Consider the following 21,742-nt stretch of genomic DNA (forward strand, 5'->3'; position numbering starts at 1 on the left):
ATTCTAGGAATGAATATATTTCATGACTGCCTATCTCAAACATGACCCTCACCCTCTACTATCTCTAGACTTCATCACTAAAACCGTGCTGTTTTAATGCACTTTATTTCTGTCAATGAGCATGTAGAATATCTCTAGGTATAGAATAAAACAACATTAATTCGTACAAGCTATCAAATATTAGCAAGAGCAGCACTCTGCTGGTCTGGGCTGGTAAAATACAATTGTTAAATGGAGTAGCTAATAAGAGCAAAAGTAAAAATAGATCCTGGGTAGGTTACCCGACACTGGTTAGAGTGGAGTGGGGTTGTGAGAGTTATTTCCTCACACCTTGGATTGAAATGTGGGCCAGGACAGGGTGGGCTCAGTCTGGGTAATAACCTAAATTATGTACATTCTAACAAGCAATATGGTGTTAGGTCTAATTAATACAAAAACATTGTGCTCATTAGGCCTAGCCCGTGTGTGTGTGTGTGTGTGTGTGTGTGTGTGTGTGTGTGTGTGTGTGTAATATGATATTGCAGACTGCTGGACTTGGTCACCTGAATTGCAGTACCATCCCATCTCAATCAGTCACATTTTATTTATAGGCTATAATCCTTTTCACAACAATATTTCTCACACAAAATACTATGGTAAATCTCCCAGACAGTCCCAGACTAAATTCAGAATCAACTACTTCCACAGACTGGGTTTGAAAGATACTGTAGACCATTGGAGATGTTAGGGGTCACAGGCTGCTCTTCTCACTCTCTGTGGGCAACAATTCTAAGGTCATGTTCAGTTCATGAGTGTACTACAGACATTTAGGGAGTTCAATTCTCATTCTGTAGTATGTATGTACTATGTGGGCTCCTCCTCAGGTTGCCAACACTGTATTGATTACTTTAGCTGGAAAGGTCACTGCATATGTTGAAAAGCTTTTATACAGGCTGCTTGTGTCAGCTAATTTCTGTGTGGTAGTAATCCTGTTTTATGAGGGGAATGGAAGTTTAGGCAATCCCATTTCAGATTCAAGTGTAAGATAATACAGTCCTACACTACATGGCCAAAATTATGTGGACACCTCTTCAAATTACTGGATTTGGCTATTTCAGCCACACCCATGGCTGACAGGTGTAAAAAAATTGAGCACACAGCCATGCAATCTCCATAGACAAACATTAGCAGTAGTATGGCCCGTACTGAAGAGCTCAGTGACTTTAAATGTGGCACCGTCATGGGATGCCACCTTTCCGACAAGTCAGTTCATCAAATTTCTTCCCAGTCAACTGTAAGTGCTGTTATTGTGAAGTGGAAACGTCTAAGAGCAACAACGGCTCAGCCGCGAAGTGGTAGGCCACACAAGCTCACAGAACAGAACCACCGAGTGCTAAAGCACGTAATGCATAAAATCGTATGTCATCGGTTGCAACACTCACTACCGAGTTCCAAACTGCCTCTGGAAGCAACATCAGCTACAAGAACTGTCTGTAGGGAGCTTCATGAAGTGGGTTTCCATTTCCGAGCAGCCGCACACAAGCCTAAGATCACCATGCACAATGCCAAACGTCAGCTGGAGTGGTATAAAGCTTGCAGAGTAATGGTCTGGGTATCAGGTTTAAGGTAAGACCCAGATGCAGACCGTGTTGAATAAACAATAATTTCATGATCCAATAGGGTCAGGCAATATACAGGTCAAGGCAGGCAGGGGTCAGTAACCAGAGGTGAGGCAACGGTACCGGACGGCAGGCAGGCTCAGGTTAAGCAGAGGTCAAAAATCCAGCAGGGGGCAAAGGTACTGTAGGCAGGCTCAGGGACAGGCAGAGTGGTCAGACAGGCGGGCTTGGAGTCAGGACAGGCAAGGGTCAAAACCAGGAGGACGAGAAAAGAGAGACTGGGGAAAAACCAGGCGCTGAGAAACTAAAGCTGGTTGACTTGACAAACAAGACAAAATGGCAATGGACAAGCAGAGAATTCAGGAATATATACACAGGGGATAATGGGGAAGATAGGCGACACCTGAAGGGGGGTGGAGACAATCACAAGGACAGGTGAAACAGATCAGGGTGTGACGCTGGGGCTGTTTTTCATGGCAGGCCCTTACCTGTTTCCACATGACAATGCCCCCGTGCACAAAGCAAGGTCCATACAGACATGGTTTGTCGAGATAGGTGTGGAAGAACTTGACTGGCCTGCACAGAGCCCTGACCTCAACCGCATGGAACACTTTTGGGATGAATTGGAACACCGACTGCGAGACAGGCCTAATCACCCAACATCAGTGCTCGACTTCACTAATGCTTTTGTGACTGAATGGATGCAAGTCCCCGCAGCAATGCTCCAACATCTAGTGGAAAGCCTTCCCAGAACAGTGGAGTCTGTTAAAGTAGCAAAAGGGGGACCAACTCCATATTAATGCCCATGATTTTGGAATGAGATGTTCGACGAACAGGTATCCACATACTCTAGGTCATGTAGTGTATTTCAAAAAACACCACATAGCCTAGTCTGGTGTAAAGTGACAAAGTAAAAATACTTTTAAGTACTACTAAAGTAGTTTTTGGGGGTATCTTTACTTTTACTCCACTACACTCTTAGAAAAAGGGTGCTATCTAGAACCTAAAAGGGTTCTTCATCCGAAGAACACTTTTGGAACCCTTTTTCTAAGAGTGTACATTCCTAAAGAAAATATATACTTTTTACCATACAGTTTTCCTGACATCCAAAAGTAGGCTACTCATTACATTTAGAATGCTCAGGCAGGACAGCAATCCTGACCGGTTGCATCACCGCCTGGTATGGCAACTGCTCGGTATCTGACCGTAAGTCACTACAGAGGGTAGTGCGTACGGCCCAGTACATCACTGGGGCCAAGTTTCCTGCCATCCAGGACCTATATAATAGAAGGTGTCAGAGGAAAGCCCATAAAATTGTCAGAGACTCCAGTCACCCCAGTCATAGACTGTTTGCTCTGCTACCGCACGGCAAGCGGTACCGGAGCACCAAGTCTAGGACCAAAAGGCTCCTTAACAGCTTCTACCCCCAAGCCATAAGACTGCTGAACAATTAACCAAAATGCCACCGGACTATTTACATTGACACCCCCATTTGTTTTGTACACTGCTGCTACTCGCTGTTTATTATCTATGCATGGTCACTTCACCCCTACCTACATGTACAAATTACCTCTACTAACCTGTACCCCTGCACACTGACTCGGTACCGGTACCCCCTGTATATAGCCTCGTTATGTTATTGTGTTACTTTTTATTTTTTACTTTAGTTTATTTGGTAAATATTTTCTTAACTCTTGAACTGCACTGTTGGTTAAGGGCTTGTAAGTAAGCATTTCATGGTAAGGTCTACACTTGTATTCAGCGCATGTGACAAATGAAGTTTGATTTGACTTGATTTGAATATGTTCCAATTCCAAACCTATTAATATAACGCATTACCTCTAATGTGGCTGACTCACTAAACACAAATACTGCATTTGTAAATTGTGTCTGAGTGTTGGAGTGTGCTAGTTTTGGACAAGTCTTTTTAGCTAACATTCCATTCCTTTCCACTTCTGTCATTTGCCAAAGAGACTGGCCTTCCAGCAGTCTCAACGTTCAGTATGCAGTTGCTGATTGGGAGTTGGAAACAATATTAATATTTTCCATATATAATTTGAAGAACAATATTAAACAATACCTTTACAACCTGCTATGGCCATTCCCTTGTGAGAACCCACTGGGAACACACTGGTTGAATCAACGTTGTTTCCAAGTAATTTCAATGACTTGTAATGCACATTAAGACCACAAGATGTCACCAAATTATTTTCCCAACACTTTCCCTGGCTGCCACTGCTCTTGCTCAACAAAAAATGTCCTCTGTGTTTTTAAATGTTTTATTTCACCTTTATTTAACCAGGTAGGCCAGTTGAGAACAAATTCTCATTTACAACTGCGATCTGGCCAAGATAAAGCAAAGCAGTGCGACAATAAGCAACAACACAGAGTTACATGTGGGATAAACAAAAGTACAGTCAATAATACAATAGAAAAATCTATATACAATGTGTGCAAATTGAGTAAGGACATACGGCAATAACTAGGCCATAGTAGCGAAGTAATTACAATTTAGCAAATTAACACTGGAGTGATAGATGTGCAGATGATGTGCAAGTAGAAATACTGGTGTGCAAAAGAGAAAAAAAGTAAATAAAAACAATATGGGGATGAGGTAGGTAGTTGGATGGGCTATTTACAGATGGGCTGTGTACAGCGATCGGTAAGCTGCTCAGATAGCTGATGCTTAAAGTTGGTGAGGGAGATATAAGTCCAACTTCAGCGATTTTGGCAATTCGTTCCAGCCATTGGCAGCAGAGAACTGGAAGGAAAGGCGGCAAATGAGGTGTTGGCTTTGGGGATGACCAGTGAGATATACCTGCTGGAGTGCGTGCTAAGGGTCAGTGTTGTTATGGTGACCAGTGAGCTGAGACAAGGCAGAGCTTTACCTAGCAAAGACTTATAGATGACCTGGAGCCAGTGGGTCTGGCGACGAATATGTAGTGAGGGCCAGCCGACAAGAGCATACAGGTCGCAGTGGTGGGTGGTATATGGGGCTTTGGTGACAAAACAGATGTGTCATCACAACTTTTGGAGATATTTGAACATATCGATTTTGTGGTAAATTGATTTTAAAAAATTAAAACGTGAAAAAGTTGTAGATATATTCCAATGAAGTTAGATCTATAATTTTATTTAATTTTTTAAATATACAAGTAGGAAAACCTTAAGATAAATAATCCACTTGTTTAGAAACACTGATATATATTTTATTTTTGTAATGTTATGCGTTTCTACCTGTCATTTAAACAATGACTATCCCAGTTAGCGCTAGTTTATGTTAACTTGCTAGCTAGCAACTTCATTAGCTGATTGTCTGAGGTAAAATATATTAAAAAGATAACTTAGTTGCAGTTGTAAATGTTTCCACTAGGGACTGATAGCTTTACAGTTAATGTTACTTTATAGCCTTTTAGCTATTTTACACAGTATTCTATGTCATATAGTTTCACCGTATGGATGGTGCCAGGTTTCCTCCAGATGTGACGCTTGGTATTCAGGCCAATAGTTGAATCTTGGTTTCATCAGACCAGAGAACCTTGTTTCTCATGGTCTGAGAGTCTTTAGATGCCTTTTGGCAAACTCCAAGCTGGCTGTCATGTGTCTTTTACTGAGGAGTAGCTTCTGTCTGGCCACACTACCATAAAGGCCTGATTGATGGAGTGTTGCAGAGATGTTTGTCCTGCTGGAAGGTTCTCCCATCTCCACAGAGGAACTCTGGAGCTCTGTCAGTGACCATCGGGTTCTTGGTCACTTCCCTGACCAAGGCCCTCCTCTCCCGATTGCTCAGTTTGGCCGAGTGCCAGCTCTTGGAAGAGACTCGGTGGTTCCAATATTCTTCCATTTAAGGATGATGGAGGCCACTGTGCTCTTGGGGACCTACAATGCTTGCAGACATTTTTTGGTACCCTTCCTCGACACAATCCTGTCTCGGTGTTCTATGGACAATTCCTTCGATCTCATGCCTTGGTTTTTGCTCTGACATGCACTGTCAACTGTGAGACCTTATATAGACAGGTGTGTGCCTTTCCAAATCATGTCCAATCAATTGAATTTACCACAGGTGGACTCCAATTAAGTTGTAGAAACATCTCAAGGATGATCAATGGAAACAGGATGCATCTGAGCTCAATTTCGAGTCCCATAGCAAAGGGTCTGAATACCTATATAAATAAAGTATTTCTGTTTTTTTGTTTTGTCATTATGTTCTGTTTTGTCTTTACTGTTTTCACTTTGTCATTATGGGGTATTGTGTGTAGATTGCTGAGGATTGTTTTTATTTAATCAATTTTAGAAGGCTGTAACGTAACAAAATGTGAAAAAAAGTCAAGGGGACTGAATACTTTCCAGAGGCACTGTAGATGTCTGCAGCGCAGAAGAAAAAAAAATCCAGCACCCTCATGGGACGAACTACTTCCAGCACAGGTGTTGGTCGCCTAAATTCACAAATTGGCTAGGCCTAATATATAGGCTAGCATACGAATGGTGGATTAATAGCCCCAGCCTATGAACAAAATTTGAATTTACAGTCTTCACTGTTCCCTTCCGCTAGCTTCTCCACTGGCCTTTCAGTAAAAAAAAAATATATATTTTCGAGGAAAGAAGCACCTTGCTCTTGCTTGCTGGATAAAAAATAGGCTAGTGTTCACAATGAACTGGCGGGAAGTTTGAATGTCGTAAGATTCTTTGGTGTGATGTGATCACATAGGCTGGTGGTAAAAATACAATAAACGGGAATGCTTTGTTCTCCCCACACCCTATGTTCCTAGCCCACGCCCAACGCTTGTTTACAATGAAATATGTCAGAATGCCTGTTAGAATGTGATTGCTGGTAAAGTGACATAAGTTGCAAGGAGTGAAATGTACAGTAATAGCTGAACAGAGACGGCAAGTAGGCTGAGTGTGCCCCTCGCTGTCAGAAAATAAAATAAAAATGCAATCGTGCTGCATTATATGTATAGCATTTACTTTTACTCAAGTATGGCAATTGAGTCCTTTTCCCACCATTGTTAGGCTACTTGAGTACATTTAAATTGATACTTTTACTCTAGTATTTTACTGGGTGACTTTCGCTTGAGTAATTTATTAACTTTACTTGTTCAACGATCAGTGGGCTGAAAACTTTTTCCGTACAGCTTTGGTTTTGCTGCTATTTTGTTTTTAGCTTTTGTCAACAGGGGGCGGCAAAAGCTCATTAATAGGAATTCAGGTACAAAACTGCCGATGCTTCCTTTTTACATTGTGTAACTGGTAATTGAACTACATTTTGCAGTAGCTTGGTGGTAGTTGAACTTAATTAAAATCTAAGTAGTTTTCAGCAGCTGTTCTTTTTTAGCTATGCAGCTAACTGGACCCACAAAATCCTTTTTGCCCAATTCTCACTTGAAACAGCGTTAGTCAAAATTACTGATGCATACTACCCCAAAGTGACCCGTCTTGCCATTGTAGAGGACAATTTTGGAAATGGGAGGCTAGGAATGGCAGTTACATTCCCAGCCACATCGTGTAGACCAGCTGCCTCTTCAGAATCTTGTAGTAATTAGCCACATATTGCCTTTGGTGGGCCGAGTAAGCTATCAATTGTCTTTTTTTTTTTTAAACAATGAAACCCATCGAAGCACTTGAATCTCCAGCTTTAAACCATGTGAAAGTAATACCTCAGCAGAGTCATAAAAATGTTTTTCTCCACTAAGTTAACTTGTCCTCACTGTGATCTGCTACAAAAGGCATTGGCAAGTATTAACAGTGATGTGCTCCTGTACCCAACATGCGTGGGTACAAGTCATATAAAAAGGTTCAATAAAATTGTTTCATTACAAGTGTGACAATACAATGTTTCTAATACATCATGAAAGACACCTGATGCAATCAATTTAAGATATACATGTTGCATTGTTGTATAAGAACATTCAAAGCTATGAAAGGAAACTGAAGACAAAATAAATGAAATACCTTTATTGTGCCTTTATGGCTTCAAGAATAAAAAACTATAATCAGTAACTTTTTTAAAAAGCAAGGGAAACTTAAGGTCCTCCCCTGAGTCGCAGCACAAGATGGAGGGTGGATTCTTTCTGGATGTTGTAGTCTGAGAGGGTGCGGCCATCTTCCAGCTGCTTGCCGGCGAAGATCAGCCTCTGCTGGTCTGGCGGGATGCCCTCCTTGTCCTGGATCTTGGCCTTCACATTCTCAATGGTGTCACTTGGCTCAACCTCGAGGGTGATGGTCTTGCCTGTCAGGGTCTTGACGAAGATCTGCATACCTCCCCTGAGACGCAGCACAAGATGGAGGGTGGATTCTTTCTGGATGTTGTAGTCTGAGAGGGTGCGGCCATCTTCCAGCTGCTTGCCGGCGAAGATCAGCCTCTGCTGGTCTGGCGGGATGCCCTCCTTGTCCTGGATCTTGGCCTTCACATTCTCAATGGTGTCACTTGGCTCAACCTCGAGGGTGATGGTCTTGCCTGTCAGGGTCTTGACGAAGATCTGCATACCTCCCCTGAGTCGCAGCACAAGATGGAGGGTGGATTCTTTCTGGATGTTGTAGTCTGAGAGGGTGCGGCCATCTTCCAGCTGCTTGCCGGCGAAGATCAGCCTCTGCTGGTCTGGCGGGATGCCCTCCTTGTCCTGGATCTTGGCCTTCACATTCTCAATGGTGTCACTTGGCTCAACCTCGAGGGTGATGGTCTTGCCTGTCAGGGTCTTGACGAAGATCTGCATACCTCCCCTGAGACGCAGCACAAGATGGAGGGTGGATTCTTTCTGGATGTTGTAATCTGAGAGGGTGCGGCCATCTTCCAGCTGCTTGCCGGCGAAGATCAGCCTCTGCTGGTCTGGCGGGATGCCCTCCTTGTCCTGAATCTTGGCCTTCACATTCTCAATGGTGTCGCTTGGCTCAACCTCGAGGGTGATGGTCTTGCCTGTCAGGGTCTTGACGAAGATCTGCATACCTCCCCTGAGACGCAGCACAAGATGGAGGGTGGATTCTTTCTGGATGTTGTAGTCTGAGAGGGTGCGGCCATCTTCCAGCTGCTTGCCGGCGAAGATCAGCCTCTGCTGGTCTGGCGGGATGCCCTCCTTGTCCTGGATCTTGGCCTTCACATTCTCAATGGTGTCGCTTGGCTCAACCTCGAGGGTGATGGTCTTGCCTGTCAGGGTCTTGACGAAGATCTGCATACCTCCCCTGAGACGCAGCACAAGATGGAGGGTGGATTCTTTCTGGATGTTGTAGTCTGAGAGGGTGCGGCCATCTTCCAGCTGCTTGCCGGCGAAGATCAGCCTCTGCTGGTCTGGCGGGATGCCCTCCTTGTCCTGGATCTTGGCCTTCACATTCTCAATGGTGTCGCTTGGCTCAACCTCGAGGGTGATGGTCTTGCCTGTCAGGGTCTTGACAAAGATCTGCATACCTCCCCTGAGACGCAGCACAAGATGGAGGGTGGATTCTTTCTGGATGTTGTAGTCTGAGAGGGTGCGGCCATCTTCCAGCTGCTTGCCGGCGAAGATCAGCCTCTGCTGGTCTGGCGGGATGCCCTCCTTGTCCTGGATCTTGGCCTTCACATTCTCAATGGTGTCGCTTGGCTCAACCTCGAGGGTGATGGTCTTGCCTGTCAGGGTCTTGACGAAGATCTGCATACCTCCCCTGAGACGCAGCACAAGATGGAGGGTGGATTCTTTCTGGATGTTGTAGTCTGAGAGGGTGCGGCCATCTTCCAGCTGCTTGCCGGCGAAGATCAGCCTCTGCTGGTCTGGCGGGATGCCCTCCTTGTCCTGGATCTTGGCCTTCACATTCTCAATGGTGTCGCTTGGCTCAACCTCGAGGGTGATGGTCTTGCCTGTCAGGGTCTTCACGAAGATCTGCATCTTTGCACCTGAAAATAGTGAAATCAATTAATCATAACAATAATCCAAATTATGTCCCTACTGAATTAGTGTACCACTCAATACTAATGTCCATTGTTAACGCAAAGTGAAAATATTACTGCAGTGAAGTAACACATCAAACCTGTTAGTCTGATGCCAATCACTTTTAATTTAATGCATTTGCAATTATGCAAGCTCAAATCGGCCCAAAAGCATACATAGCTCAAATTTGTTGGACTGTGTAACCAAATATTTTATTATAATTAAACCAAGATATACCACAGCCTGTAGTTTCCAAGTGGGACAAATTAGTCAAGTGGGCAGAGCCAAGCATGCGCTAGCTAGACCCTATTAGGTGTTCTAGCATATATCCGTTTAGTAACTCAATTCTCCTTTGCACTCCTAAACCTGATTTTTTTTACTTTAAAACGGTAAAGTCTATTGAAAAAAACGTAGTCAACTCTGTTCATAACAGAATTTATTTTTTGGAACAGAACTTAAAGATAAAATGTTTCGTCGATGAGGAAGTGTAAAATGTCGGCCAAAATACATCTTCTCCAACTGGGCTTGAATGCTTCACATTTATACATCCGGTGAAATCTGTCTGTTCTCTGTGGCGTAACGTTATCGTTTGGATTCCGTACCGGCGCCATTTTCCCCCCTCTAACTAGTGTGCCCTTTGTTCAGCTGGCTAGCGAAGCAGCATAAAAATGGGGGAGAAAAATAATCGTCGCTACGGCTAACAAACTTCCAGGGAGTTTGAGAAATATTTCACTTGTACAATTGAGGCTTTTTTTAAATGAGTAAGGCACAAATTAAATATTGTGAGGAAAGAGCGAAACAAAGTTGTTCAACACCATTCCAGTAACGTTACAATTCGACCTGACAGTCTAACGTTACTGGAATGGTGTTGAACAAAGGTGTTTCGCTCTTCCCTCACAAAATATATATTTTTTAAAGCAAGTAAATCCAGCCCAGTAGTTAGCTAACAAAATACTATATGTAATTTTTTTAAAACGTTAAACTTAGACATATCAAATCAGTGTACTTACGATTGACCGCAAAGAAGATTTCAAGAAATAGTTTGTAATTTCTTCTTGCTTCTGGGTTAAATATATTTCATTGAGGGAGCGCTGTATTTATACAAAGAAAACGTTGTGACGTAGAAAAGCGTCATGTGACAATATCCATCCGCTATTGAAAACATAGTCCGTTCTGTAACCTGTACATTTACGATTTACATTGCATTAATCAATTTCGATTGCAATAAATATACATATTATAACACATATACCATTTCTCGATTAGGACAAGGTGATTTAAAAACATTACTCGCGGCGGAGTCACATTTATCTGCTGTGTGCTGAGATGTCTCTAGAAATTGCTGGAACGATCTTCGTGAAGAACCCATCCTCCGAATCTGTGATTGGACGCTTGTTTGTCTGAATAACGATTGGTGGATGCTAATGTATCGCTGCGTTGGAATGTGAACGTTTTCAAACTTGTCTGACTGTACCATGAACTTTCCCAACAACACTGATATGATGTTAAAAAATGTTTTGTGTCATTTCCGATCAACTGTAAAAACAGTTTGAGACTCAAATTATTATTTGGCTTGTTCAGTGTTGGGGGATTATTAATGAAACAATGGAAACTTTTTAGACAATATGTACTGTCTGTCTCATATCCTCCTATTGATATAGGCCTACTCATACTGTATCAATACCAAGACAATCCCTTCATTAAAGCTATATGGCACAACCTGTCAAATACAATTATTTGTCAGTTGTTCACATTTGTTTCTGTAAACATAATACATAAAGAGCAAATGTCATGACATTTCCCAATCGTAAAAAAGCCACCAGTAGCAGACCTTTTCATCCAACATACTTCTTAATATAGAGCAGAAACGTGCAGCATGAGGTCCAGCCTCCACGTGTTTCCCAACATATGCTACCAGCTGCTTTGTCTGCACATGTAAAGTAGGCCAGAAAAAAACTGAAAAAACTGACACTACTTAGTCCATGAGCCAGACCCCCAAATTTGGGCAGTCGGGCTCACTTGGGCCTACAATGTTTCATAGTGATTTTCTTGAAGGTCTATGTCCCTAGAGTTGGAAAATGTGTGATAGCAGTGCAGCAATGGTAGCTTTTTCTTTCATACATTTTTTTATTTAACCTTTAGTTAACTTGGCAAGTCAGTTAAGAACAAATTCTTATTTACAATGACTCCTACCAAAAGGCAAAAAGCCTCCTGCGGTGATGGGGACTGGGACAAAAATATATATATATAGGACAAAACACACATCACGACAAGAGAGACACCACAACACTACATAAAGAGAGACCTAAGACAACAACATGGCAGCAACTCATGACAACACAGCACGGTAGCAACACAACATGACAACAACATGGTAGCAACACAACATGGCAGCGCACAACATGGTAGCAGCACAAAACATGGTACAAACATTATTGGACACAGACAACAACACAAAGGCAAGAAGGTAGAGACAACAATACATCACGCGAAGCAGCCACAACTGTCAGTAAGAGTGTCCATGAATGAGTCTTTGAATGAAGAAATGGAGATAAACCTGTCCGGTTTGAGTGTTTTTTGCAGCTCGTTCCAGTCGCTAGCTGCAGCGAACTGAAAAGAGGAGCGACCCAGGGATGTGTGTGCTTTGTTTTCATCCCTCCATCCCATTCATTTTTCCTATAGGGATTTTACCCTATGACAAACAATGTCAGTATACAAAGTTATTGCTCACATATACCCTTTAATCATATATCATTGAAAAGCTTAGATTCACAGCTATCCATCAGACACCTTTTTTGGAATGTTCAGGTCAACAAACCCTTGAGGGTACATGTCAGAATGACCTGTATAAATCGCTTAAAAAAGGAAACTGATACATTTTTATATTTGTTTGACAAGTGGTTCTGAAAGGTCGTGAAATTACCTTTCAAATTATATATAATAAAGCCAACTAAGAAAACACCAGCTACAACTATTGTTTCAAAATAGCCCATATTGTGCCATTGACAAGAGAATATTGGAAGCTTAGCCATAGAATTCCATATAGTGGGGCAGCTATGTTTTTGGATTGTAACTTTAGTGATAGAGGCACCATATTTCACACAGACAGCTAGAACAAGGTTTGAAAATGATTTGTAGATACAGGGCCATCACAGGATTCACGTATTAACCCCACAGAAGCCTTTTAAGAACTCAATGGGGTCTCATTGGATCAATTTTGCATGACCATACCTGTATGAAATATAATTGTAGTATGAATGTGTGACGGATATAAAGATGTTAAATGATTCACAGAATTGTGGTAATGTGCCCAAAAAGTTGTCTGAATTGCTGATTTCTGAAAATGTCATGGTCAATAATTGCAATATTAATTACAATAGCAATAATTACAATACAATAGCTTCAAGTTCCTTGGTGTCCACATCACCAACAAACTAACATGGTCCAAGCACACCAAGACAGTCGTGAAGAGGGCACGACAAAACCTATTCCCCCTCAGGAGACTGAAAAGATTTGGCATGGGTCCTCAGATCCTCAAAAGGTTCTACAGCTGCACCATCTAGAGCATCCTGACTGGTTGCATCACTGCCTGTCATGGCAACTGCTCGGCCTCCGACCGCAAGGCACTACAGAGGGTAGTGCAAACGGCCCAGTACATCACTGGGGCCAGCTTCCTGCCATCCAGGACCTCTATACCAGGCGGTGTCAGAGGAAGGCCCTAAAAATTGTCAAAGACTCCAGCCACCCTAGTCATAGACTGTTCTCTCTGCTACCGCACGGCAAGCGGTACCGGAGTGCCAAGTCTAGGTCCAAGAGGCTTCTAAACAGCTTCTACCCCCAAGCCATAAGACTCCTGAACATCTAGTCAAATGGCTACCCAGACTATTTGCAATGCATAGTCACTTTAATAACTCTACCTACATGTACATATTACCTCAACTAACCGGTATCGGTACCCCCCTGTATATAGTCTCGCTTTTGTTATTTTTACTGCTGCTCTTTAATTACTTTTTACTTTTATCTCTTATTCTTATCTGTATTTTTTTGAAACTGCGTTGTTGGTTAGGGGGTCGTAAGTAAGCATTTCACTGTAAGGTTGTATTCGGTAAGCATTTCACTACACCTGTTGTATTCGGCGCATGTGACTAATACAATTTGATTTGATTTGATCCTGTTAACGGATTTCATAAAACAGAGGACTAGAAACTCCATAAGGATGCCAATAGGTTTTAAACAAATATCTTGATGATGAGAGCAGCAAACTATTACACATAGCTAGTCTTAATTAAGATGTATTCTTACTATGGGCCCATAGCAGATTGGTCTGTTACTAGAATACTAAAAGTTATATAATTGGCCTCAACAGGTTCAACATTTAATTTTACTACATTGTAATTGAATGTACGGGACAGGTTTATAGCCCTTATAATGAAAGGAGTTAAAGGATAACATTGTTTATCATTTTAATCAGCCCACATCCATGACTATTAACATGTATAAATCCATTTTACATGTTTGAAGATTAAGTATTGCAATTAAGGATTGAAACATATTCAGAAATTATTCAATTATATTTCATACAGGTATGGTCATGCGAAATCGATCCAACCATTGAGTTGTTTAGCGGCCATATTGGAAAAAGGCTTCTGTGGGATTAATACATGAATCTTGTGATGGGCACCAAGAGGCAAACCCTGTTCTAGCTATGTGTGTGAAATGCGGTGCCTCTATCACTAAAGTTACAATCCAAAAACATAGCTTCCCCACTACATGGGATTCTATGGCTAAGCTTCCAACATTCTAATGTCAATGGCACAATATGGGCTATTTTCTAACAATAGTTGTAGCTGGTACTTTCAAAATTGGTGATATTATATATAATTTGAAAGGTAATCTCATGACCTTTCAGAACCACTTGCAAACAAAGATTAAAATGTATCAGGGTTTCCTTTTTTGATTAAAGGGTATACTGACATTGTTTGTCATAGGGTAAAATCCCTATGGGAAAAATGTATGGGATAGAGGGATGGAAGAAAGACTGATAACACATTGCTGCACTGGTATAACACATTTTCCAACTCTTAGGGACATACTGTAGACCTTCAAGAAAATCACTATGAGACATTGTCAGCCCAAGTGAGCCCAACCAACCCTCCTGGGCCCTGGCTCATGGACTAACTGCCAGTACGGCTCTCTACCTTTCCAGCTCTGCAGAGCGCTACCTAGAGAAATGAATGAGATATTTAGAGACAAAGCAGAATGAGTAAAAAAGAAAAGTTCAGGTTTGAAGGGAATAAGTATTTTCAGAGTAACCAACTTCAGGATTGTAATGGATAGGCTAGTCATATCATTGTACAAACTGGCTGAACAACCCTCATGGTAAATACAGGTTTCTTGGTAAGACAACACAAGTAAGTGCTGTCAAATAAATGTACAAAAAAACAATATACTGTGTCACTCATCAAAATGAATTACATTGTTTCATCTTTGAACAACTCCTTTGACTCCTGATTCAGGGTGAGATACATATCAATCCAGTTGTAACCTTTACCATCCTGACCCAATAGCAATCTGGTTTGGATTGAAATTACACTCTTGATGGAGTTTGTGAATTATTTTCCATAACCATCACAGACTTTTCTTTTAATACATTATTTAACAGATGTTGTTCCTGTAGCGGCTAGATGTTCTTTACCATTCGGCCATCAGATTTGCCACCAATGCTCCTTATAGGACACATCCCTGCACTCTATACTCCTCTGTAAATGGGTAATCCCTGTATACCCGTCGCAAGACCCACTGGTTGATGCTTATTATAAAATCCTCTTAGGCCTCACTCCCCCCTATCTGAGATATCTACTGCAGCCCTCATCCTCCACATAGAACATCCATTCTGCCAGTCACATTCTGTTAATGGTCCCCAAAGCACACACATCCCTGGGTCACTCCTCTTTTCAGTTCGCTACAAATAGCGACTGGAACGAGCTGCAAAAAACACTAAAACTGGACAGTTTTATCTCCTAATTCAAAGACTCAATCATGGACACTCTTACTGACATGATGTATTGTTGTCTCTACCTTCTTGCCTTTGTGTTGTTGTCTGTACCCAATAATGTTTGTATCATGTTTTGTGCTGCTACCATGTTGTGCTGCTGCCATGTTGTGTTGCTACCATGTTCTTGTCATCTTGTGTTGCTACCATGCTGTGTTGTCATGTGTTGCTGCCATGCTGTGTTGTTGTCTTAGGTCTCTCTTTATGTAGTGTTGTGGTGTCTCTCTTGTCGTGATGTGTGTTTTGTCCTATAATTAAAAATTTTTGTCCCAGTCCCCGTCCCCGCAGGAGGCCTTTTGCCTTTTGGTAGGCCGTCATTGTAAAGAATTTGTTCTTAACTGACTTGCCAAGTTAACTAAAGGTTAAACGCTATAGTCCTTCTGTTTTATTTCAAGAAGAGGCACAGACTGGTGTCATAATGACCAAGCAGTTATCATCAGTTCTTTTTAGGCACACTGATTTGGCAGTATGAAGGTGACATGTCTGTGACATGTCCATACAGAGCACCGTCCAGACACTTGAGCTAGAATATACAGTACATGTTAAGTTATAATATTTGTGACATTATCAAATTAAAGCATTTTCATTTAATGTGAACAGTCAGTGTTTTGAGCGGCTGAGGGCCAAGTTTGATATTCTTCTGCCTTCCAGGGAATCAATAACTGGACAACTGTATATTGAGGGTAAGAAGTGGTTTGGTTTGTCTGGTCTGTCATTTAGGTCAGTCACAGTATTCTCATACGGATACACAGCAGCACTGTGGACTGTTGGTTCTTCATGTGACTCAATCCCAACGCGTGATCGCCACGTCACTCTTTCCTCAAGACTCGTTGAGCTTAACTGGAATGTGTTTGTGCAAGCCTGCTGTACTTTGCAACCCAGTCTGGCTGTTTGTAATTATGGGAGGGAGGACAACTTTTCATGCAAAACATGTTCCATAAGTCTATGTTGAGTACTGTATGTAAAGAACTGCTTCATGTAAATGATTGTTTTACAAAATATGAGAAGCGATTGACTAGGGATCTCACAACAGACAGACGTGGATATACGTTTATTGTGTACTATAGTAACCACAGCCCTTTTTGGATAAAATTATTATAACCCTCTTCTCAATTATGTAATCATCCCTATTAATTAGAAATGTATTGTTCTTTATTCATGAGATAATCCAATCAAATGTTGTGGTGAATAGCATAAAATATAATTAAATTAAACTTGTTTGTTTGAGTGTTTGTCTGTCAACTGTTACCAAGCTACTAATGAGCTTTGGATACAGTATCAGTGTTTTGGGACAGCATGATTCAGCATGTAATGTGGGAGGGACATGGTTACAGAAGGTGGCAACACTGGCAGACTCGACGTGATTCCACGTAAGCAAGTGAAGTTGTTTCGCAATAATGCCGCGTTCAAAACTGGAAGCTCGGAACTGGTAACTCGGAAATCTTTGACCTCCAACTTCAGTGCGTTTAAAACAACTGGGAACTCGGTAAAAACGAGCTCCTACTGGGAAAAACGATTTGACCGGTCATCCAACGCAGAATTCCAACTCGGGAACTCCGGCCTCTTTCTAGAGCTCTGACTTTCCGACCTGAAGATCACCGAGGTCATGATTTGATCTAGTATTTCTCTGAGTTCCCAGTTGTTTTGAACGCGGCATAACCTTGTTAAACGACGCGTCACTATCATGGTTGGTGGAATATTTTACGGAATACAATACACTGGAATTCGCTTTCCATTCCATTGAAACGTTGCACGAGAAAACGGTGCGTATACCCCGAAAAAAAGCCTCTGTCAGTTTTGAAAAGAATCATGAAGTAATGCCTCACGAACAGTCTAAATAGGTTGTGTTGTCTTTACACAGGGTGGGACTGGGAATGGATCACGTGAAGCACACAGGCTCATGCCATTGTGGGGCTATCAGATTCGAAATCTGGAATTCCCCAGACCTTCTTGTTTTCGATTGCGAGTATGCCGGTTCCTTATCACATTCCAGTAGCCTAATACTTGACATACCTAACACAAAAATAATGTAATCTTTTCATATTGATCCACTACAGAATGGTTTAATAAACACTGGACATATAGGCCTTCCTTTTATTATATATGGAATAGATACCCCACTGAGCAAAAACGGTTTAAATCAACATTGTTTCCAGGTCATTGCAACCACATAATTCAATGTGTTGACGTTGAATCAATGTTGAAAACTGAGTTGCCTTGTTTACGTGCTATTCGGAACTAGGAAACTGAAATGTCCGACTTGCTAACTGGTTGTAGTTAACACATGCCATGTTCAACTAATAGCAAGTTGGACATGTCCTAGTTCCGACTAGCATGTGAACGCGGCAAGTGGATTTGCAAAATGTCATAAAACTAAGAGAATTTCGTCACCCAAGCTTTAAACCTAAATCCAATGAAAGGGTGACCTTTTTGGTTGATTTCACGTTGCATTCACGGTAGTTGACAACTCAACCAAATGTAAATAACAACTAGAAGTTGAACTGACGTCTGTGCCCAGTGGTACAGGTCTGACTGATAATGAGAAAAAACGGCTCAAATCACAAAGATGGGGAACTGACATGACTAGTTTGTTATATTGTTATTAACTGGACATAATATCATCACACTTTGTAATGAATGGGAGAAAATGGAGTATGACAAAATGACTCACTCATGTTTCATTATCTAGTTGTAGTATTTGCACCAAGAAGCAGAACCATCATTTCATTGTGCCAAAAAATCAGTTTACCCTTTTACAGGTAGGACAATGTATAGAGGTTTCTAACAGATTCACTCAAAATGTATTTATATATGGTTCAGGTTAATTGCTAGTGAATGCTGCAATTAATGAATGTTTAACTTAGTTGATTTTCTTGTTTTACAGGGTTGGGATCATCTGACCACATATACATTCAATACACACGCTGCCAAGCACACATTCTGTAGGATCTGTGGAGTCCAGAGTTTCTACACCCCACGCTCCAATCCTGATGGATATGGTAAGGACGACCAGTATCAATCATGCATGTTGGTTTTTTCTTTATGCTGACGTGCCATGTATTATTTGTGGTTAAACAAGGAGGATGGGCTGTTGGAATGTGTCCCATGCATGAAAGACAACAGACTGGTTTGTGTATGTGTGTGTTTGTTTTCCCCAGGCATAGCTCCTCACTGTCTGGACCCAGGTACTGTACGCAGTGTGACAGTGGAGAAGTTCTGTGGAAAGAAGTGGGAGGAGAGCATGCAGAACCACCAGACTATCAAAGGCATGTCCAAGCCATAGGTCCAAGCCTGTAGCAGACACACACAGCTGAGATAGAAACAAACAGGCCCCTATTGTATTACTGAGCCAACTGTTTCTTAAAACAAATCAACTTTCCCCAAAAAATCTGAAATAAAAAGACCAAACCTAGTACTCTGTTTGGTCACAACCAATCTCTAAGCGTCTGTGTATTTCTTTCTGCAAGTTCACAATTCATTTCAAGTGTTCATTATGCAAAATATTTGTATTATTGGTACTCTTTGATAGAGGCAGTGAAACCACAGTAGTTGAATGGGCCTACGGTGACAAGAGCATGGCCCTCTGGTGACAAGAATGAAGAGAAGAGTTTCAATATTTTGGGAAAGCATGATTCAGCATGGTGAGAGTGGAGTCGGACATGGTTCCAGCAGAAGTTGGCAATGTAATGCAGAGCCATATTTAGAGCCATCTCATATTGCTCACAGGCAATAAGGGACTTTCTCTCGCAATATCAACCGACAAACTACAGTAGTGCTTGAGGGATTTTAACTTGCTGACATTCCTGATCATCGATTTCAAAAATATTTAATGGAATACACTGGAATTCGTTTTCAATTTGATTAAACGTTGCAATGGAAAAACGGTGTGTAGCAAAATGTCTTGTCTATCTATGAACAGAATTAACCTCTTATTGAAGTTATGCCATGAACAGTCTAAATTTGTTGTGTTGCTTCACACAGGGTGGGACGAGTGAAGCACACAGGCGGATGCCATTGTGGGGCTGTCAGATTCGAAGTCTGGAGTTCCCCAGACCTTCTGGTTTTTGACTGCGAGTATGATCTGCAACATTTCAACAGTGATCCATTACAGATACAGTTCACTGCTACAGCAATAGAAACGGCAGGATATAATCCTGAGACCTGGAAAAAAAATGTTTGGGATTATTTTAATTTTTACATTAGGGCTTGGGTTGAAAAAAGAAATAAAAAAATGTCTAAAAATATAAATATTTTATTGTAAGTGCAAAATTACCCTCTGTAGTGGTCATTAGGACATAAATATGAAAAAATGTACATGGTACAGTAGGTGAAATACATAGTTGTGTCATCCGGGTGTCCACTACAGGATATTTCTTATTAAGCTCTTATTTAATGTGAAAAATGATTACACAGTCCTGACGACTCACTTCACTATTCCTGAGATATTCATTTTCTAGAAACAATGTGAATTTCCAACTCAACAAAAATTACAATTCATAATTACACTTATTTTGAAATGTCCATAAAATGTGCAATTGTTTTTAAAAACTAGGAAGATAGGGTTGTCAAGGTCACACCCCCACACGTGATATCATTGAAAAGCCCAGAATGTCCTCTCAAAGGGACAACAGTTCTTAATACAGTGGCTTACGGACCAAGAACTGATGTCCACTAGAGAGGAAAAAATGAATTGCTGGGTTTTAGGAGGATAACAGAAAGGAAAACAATGCAAATCTGGGGCCCCAATTTATAGTGATGGAGAATTGGAGATACAGGTTTGAGAATGAGCAAAAATAAAAGAAACTATGGGCTGTTTTGGCTCAGACAATGTTTACTTACTTCCTGCCCAAATGACAAAATCTCTGTAGATGAACTGTCTTGATTCTTTTACAATCATATTTCTATTACGGAATTATAACTTACTATGTTCATCACAATATGACTAATTCTGGTTTCTTTATCTAGCTGTAGCATCTGCACCAAGAAGCAAAACCATCATTTCATTGTGCCAGAAAATCAGTTTACGCTTTTACAGGTAATACAACATTTTTACAGGGGGAAGTTTGGTAATAGCTCTACCAGATTGGTCAGTTTGAATGTTAATTTGGTTAATTTCTTGTTTCAGGGTTTGGAGAATATTAACACATATACATTTAATACACACATTGGCAAGCACACATTTTGTAGTACCTGTGGAGTCCAGAGTTTCTTCACCCCACGTTCCAATCCAGATGGATATGGTAAGGACAACCAGTAAGAAACACAGTAGCAGTCATGTTTACCTTTGCTTATTATGTAAACCTGAAACATGCCTTGTATTGTTGTTTGTGGTAAAACGGTGACGATAGCAATGGGTTAGAGTGTCTCGCATGCATGAAACTGAACCAAAAGGTTTGTTTGTGTGTTGTTCCCACCCCAGGCATAGCTCCTCACTGTTTGGACCCAGGTACTGTACGCAGTGTGACAGTAGAGAAGTTCTGTGGACAGAAGTATGAGGAGACCATGAAGAACCACCCGAATATCAGAGACTTGTCCAAGCCTGTAGCAGAAACACATACAGTTGAAGTCGGAAGTTTACATACACCTTAGCCAAATACATTTAAACTCAGTTTTTCACAATTCCTGACATTTAATCCTAGTAAAAATTCCCTGTTTTAAGTCAGTTAGGATCACCACTTTATTTTAAGAATGTGAAATGTCAGAATAATAGTAGAGAGAATGATTTATTTCAGCTTTTATTTCTTTCATCACATTCCGTGGGTCAGAAGTTTACATACACTCAATTAGTATTTGGTAGCATTGCCTTTAAATTGTTTAACTTGGGTCAAACTTTTCAGGTAGCCTTCCACAAGCTTCCCACAATAAGTTGGGTGAATTTTGGCCCATTCCTCCTGACAGAGCTGGTGTAACTGAGTCAGGTTCGTAGTCCAACTTGCTCCCACACCCTTTTTCAGTTCTGCCAACACATTTTCTATAGGATTGAGGTCAGGGCTTTGTGATGGCCACTCCAATACCTTGACTTTGTTGTCCTTAAGCCATTTTGCAGCAACGTTGGAAGTACCTTTGGGATCATTGTTTTTTTGGAAGACCCATTTGCGACCAAGCTTTAACTTCCTGACTGATGTCTTGAGATGTTGCTTAAAAAAATCCACATAATTTTCCTGCCTCATGATGCCATCTACTTTGTGATGTGCACC

General features: G+C 41.3%; 1 protein-coding gene and 1 long non-coding RNA gene across 4 annotated transcripts; one reads left to right on the top strand and one right to left on the bottom strand.

Annotated features, from left to right (window-relative positions):
• Positions 1 to 7,538: 7,538 nt before the first annotated feature.
• On the bottom strand, positions 7,539 to 10,805 carry ubb (ubiquitin B). Of its 2 annotated transcripts, XM_045693565.1 has the most exons (3): positions 10,504 to 10,548; positions 9,404 to 9,459; positions 7,539 to 8,947 (listed from the first exon to the last, which is right to left on the bottom strand). In XM_045693565.1, the coding sequence occupies exons 2-3, from the start codon at positions 9,449 to 9,451 to the stop codon at positions 7,622 to 7,624; spliced, it is 1,374 nt and encodes a 457-aa protein (XP_045549521.1). In that variant the 5' UTR covers positions 9,452 to 9,459; positions 10,504 to 10,548; the 3' UTR covers positions 7,539 to 7,621. The 2 variants fall into 2 exon arrangements, with proteins under 2 accessions (XP_045549521.1, XP_013993406.2); XM_014137931.2 differs by having other exon boundaries at positions 7,539 to 9,459; positions 10,504 to 10,805.
• A 6,070-nt stretch (positions 10,806 to 16,875) lies between these two features.
• On the top strand, positions 16,876 to 21,380 carry LOC106568066 (uncharacterized). 2 transcript variants are annotated; one of them, XR_006758630.1, is made up of 8 exons: positions 16,877 to 17,308; positions 17,407 to 17,511; positions 18,430 to 18,544; positions 18,704 to 19,429; positions 19,527 to 19,619; positions 20,511 to 20,580; positions 20,671 to 20,785; positions 20,965 to 21,351. It is a non-coding gene; the product is annotated as an uncharacterized lncRNA (long non-coding RNA). The 2 variants fall into 2 exon arrangements; XR_006758631.1 differs by lacking the exon at positions 17,407 to 17,511 and having other exon boundaries at positions 16,876 to 17,308; positions 20,965 to 21,380.
• Positions 21,381 to 21,742: the final 362 nt, after the last annotated feature.

This window comes from Salmo salar, chromosome ssa13 (assembly GCF_905237065.1).
Source record: "Salmo salar chromosome ssa13, Ssal_v3.1, whole genome shotgun sequence".
In the NCBI taxonomy this organism is placed as follows: Eukaryota; Metazoa; Chordata; class Actinopteri; order Salmoniformes; family Salmonidae; genus Salmo; species Salmo salar.

Coding starts and splice junctions, on each gene's coding strand:
- ubb (XM_014137931.2), bottom strand. CDS start 9,451: ATGCAGATCTTCGTGAAGACCCTGACAGGCAAGACCATCACCCTCGAG.